Source organism: Budorcas taxicolor, chromosome 2 (genome assembly GCF_023091745.1).
Source record: "Budorcas taxicolor isolate Tak-1 chromosome 2, Takin1.1, whole genome shotgun sequence".
NCBI classification, from domain to species: domain Eukaryota; kingdom Metazoa; phylum Chordata; class Mammalia; order Artiodactyla; family Bovidae; genus Budorcas; species Budorcas taxicolor.
The window spans coordinates 160,189,831-160,191,928 of NC_068911.1; the positions used below are offsets into that span (position 1 = coordinate 160,189,831).

Here is a 2,098-nt window from a genome sequence, read left to right on the forward strand (position 1 = left end):
ATGAGTTGCAGCTGCAGGTGTGGCAGTGGCAGCAGGACACAGGAACACAGCAGCAGCCCCCACAGCAGCCGTGGAGCAGGGGCGGCAGCTGGCGCAGCAGCTGACCTGGCAGCAACTGCAGGTGGTGCAGCTGCCACAGCCACTGCCGCAGCCACCACCACAGCCCCCGCCACAGCCACGGACACAGCCCCCGCCACAGCCCCTGCCAGAGCCCCCACCCAGCCCCTGCCACAGCCATCACCACAGCCCCCACAGCCCCCACCACAGCCCCTGCCAGAGCCCCCGCCACAGCACCCGCCACAGCCCCCACCCAGCCCCCGCCACAGCCATCACCACAGCCCCTGCCAGAGCCCCCACCACAGCACCCGCCACAGCACCTGCCACAGCCCCCACCCAGCCCCCACAGCCCCCACCACAGCCCCTGCCAGAGCCCCTGCCACAGCCCCCGCCACAGCCCCAGCCACAGCCCCCATCCAGCCACTATCACAGCCCCCACCACAGCACCCACCACAGCCACGGCCACAGCCCCCGCTACAGCCCCCGCCAGAGCCCCCGCCACAGCCCCCACCCAGCCATCACCACAGCCCCCACTACAGCCCCAGCCACAGCCCCCACAGCCCCCGCCACAGCCATCACCACAGCCCCCACAGCCCCCGCCACAGCCATCACCACAGCCCCCACTACAGCCCCAGCCACAGCCCCCACAGCCCCCGCCACAGCCATCACCACAGCCCCCACCACAGCCCCAGCCACAGCCCCCATCCAGCCACTATCACAGCCCCCACCACAGCACCCACCACAGCCACGGCCACAGCCCCCGCTACAGCCCCCGCCAGAGCCCCCGCCACAGCCCCCACCCAGCCATCACCACAGCCCCCATCCAGCCACAGCCACAGCCCCCACCACAGCCCCCGCCACAGCCCCAGCCACAGCCCCCACAGCCCCCACCACAGCCCCCATCCAGCCACAGCCACAGCCCCCACCACAGCCCCCATCCAGCCACAGCCACAGCCCCCACCACAGCCTCCACCACAGCCCCTGCCAGAGCCCCCGCCACAGCCCCCGCCACAGCCACGGCCACAGCCCCCGCCACAGCCACGGCCACAGCCCCCGCTACAGCCCCCGCCAGAGCCCCCGCCACAGCCACAGCCACAGCCCCTGCCACAGCCCCCACCCAGCCATCACCACAGCCCCCATCCAGCCACAGCCACAGCCCCCACCACAGCCCCCGCCACAGCCCCAGCCACAGCCCCCACAGCCCCCACCACAGCCCCCATTCAGCCACAGCCACAGCCCCCACCACAGCCTCCACCACAGCCCGCACCACAGCCCCCACCACAGCCCCCATCCAGCCACGGCCACAGCCCCCACCACAGCCCCCATCCAGCCACAGCCACAGCCCCCACCACAGCCTCCACCACAGCCCCTGCCAGAGCCCCCGCCACAGCCCCCGCCACAGCCACGGCCACAGCCCCTGCTACAGCCCCCGCCAGAGCCCCCGCCGCAGCCACGGCCACAGCCCCCACCACAGCCCCCATCCAGCCACAGCCACAGCCCCCACCACAGCCTCCACCACAGCCCCTGCCAGAGCCCCCGCCACAGCCCCCGCCACAGCCCCCGCCACAGCCCCCACCACAGCCCCCGCCACAGGCCCCACCACAGCTCCCACCACAGTTACCAACACAGCCACTATCACAGCCCCCACCACAGCCCCCACCACAGTTACCAACACAGCCACTATCATAGCCCCCGTCACAGCCCCATCCACAGCCCCCACCACACCCCCAGCCACCACGACAGTTACCAACACAGCCCCTACCCAGCCCCCGCCACAGTCCCCGCCACAGCCCCCACCACAACTTCCACAACCGCAGCAGACCACGGTGTCAGTAGAGAGGACTCAGGAGACGTGAGAAGGGAGACTCAGGAGGGGAGGGAGGTCTGAAGCTTCCTTCTGCTGGAGGAAGCCCTTGTTACTGTGTTTGGCTTGGCCTTGACCCAAGCACGTGACTAGTTCTCTGTTGTTTATCTCAATTTCCCTGGGAGAAGTTTACAGTGCCTCTGGTTTACTTCCTTAAGGACTTATGGCCTCATGAAA

General features: G+C 70.1%; 1 protein-coding gene across 1 annotated transcript; it reads left to right on the forward strand.

Annotated features, from left to right (window-relative positions):
* LOC128061144 (uncharacterized) lies at positions 1-1,746 on the forward strand. The gene has a single exon (XM_052653406.1). The coding sequence runs from the start codon at positions 1-3 to the stop codon at positions 1,744-1,746; it is 1,746 nt and encodes a 581-aa protein (XP_052509366.1).
* The last annotated feature ends 352 nt before the right edge of the window (positions 1,747-2,098 follow it).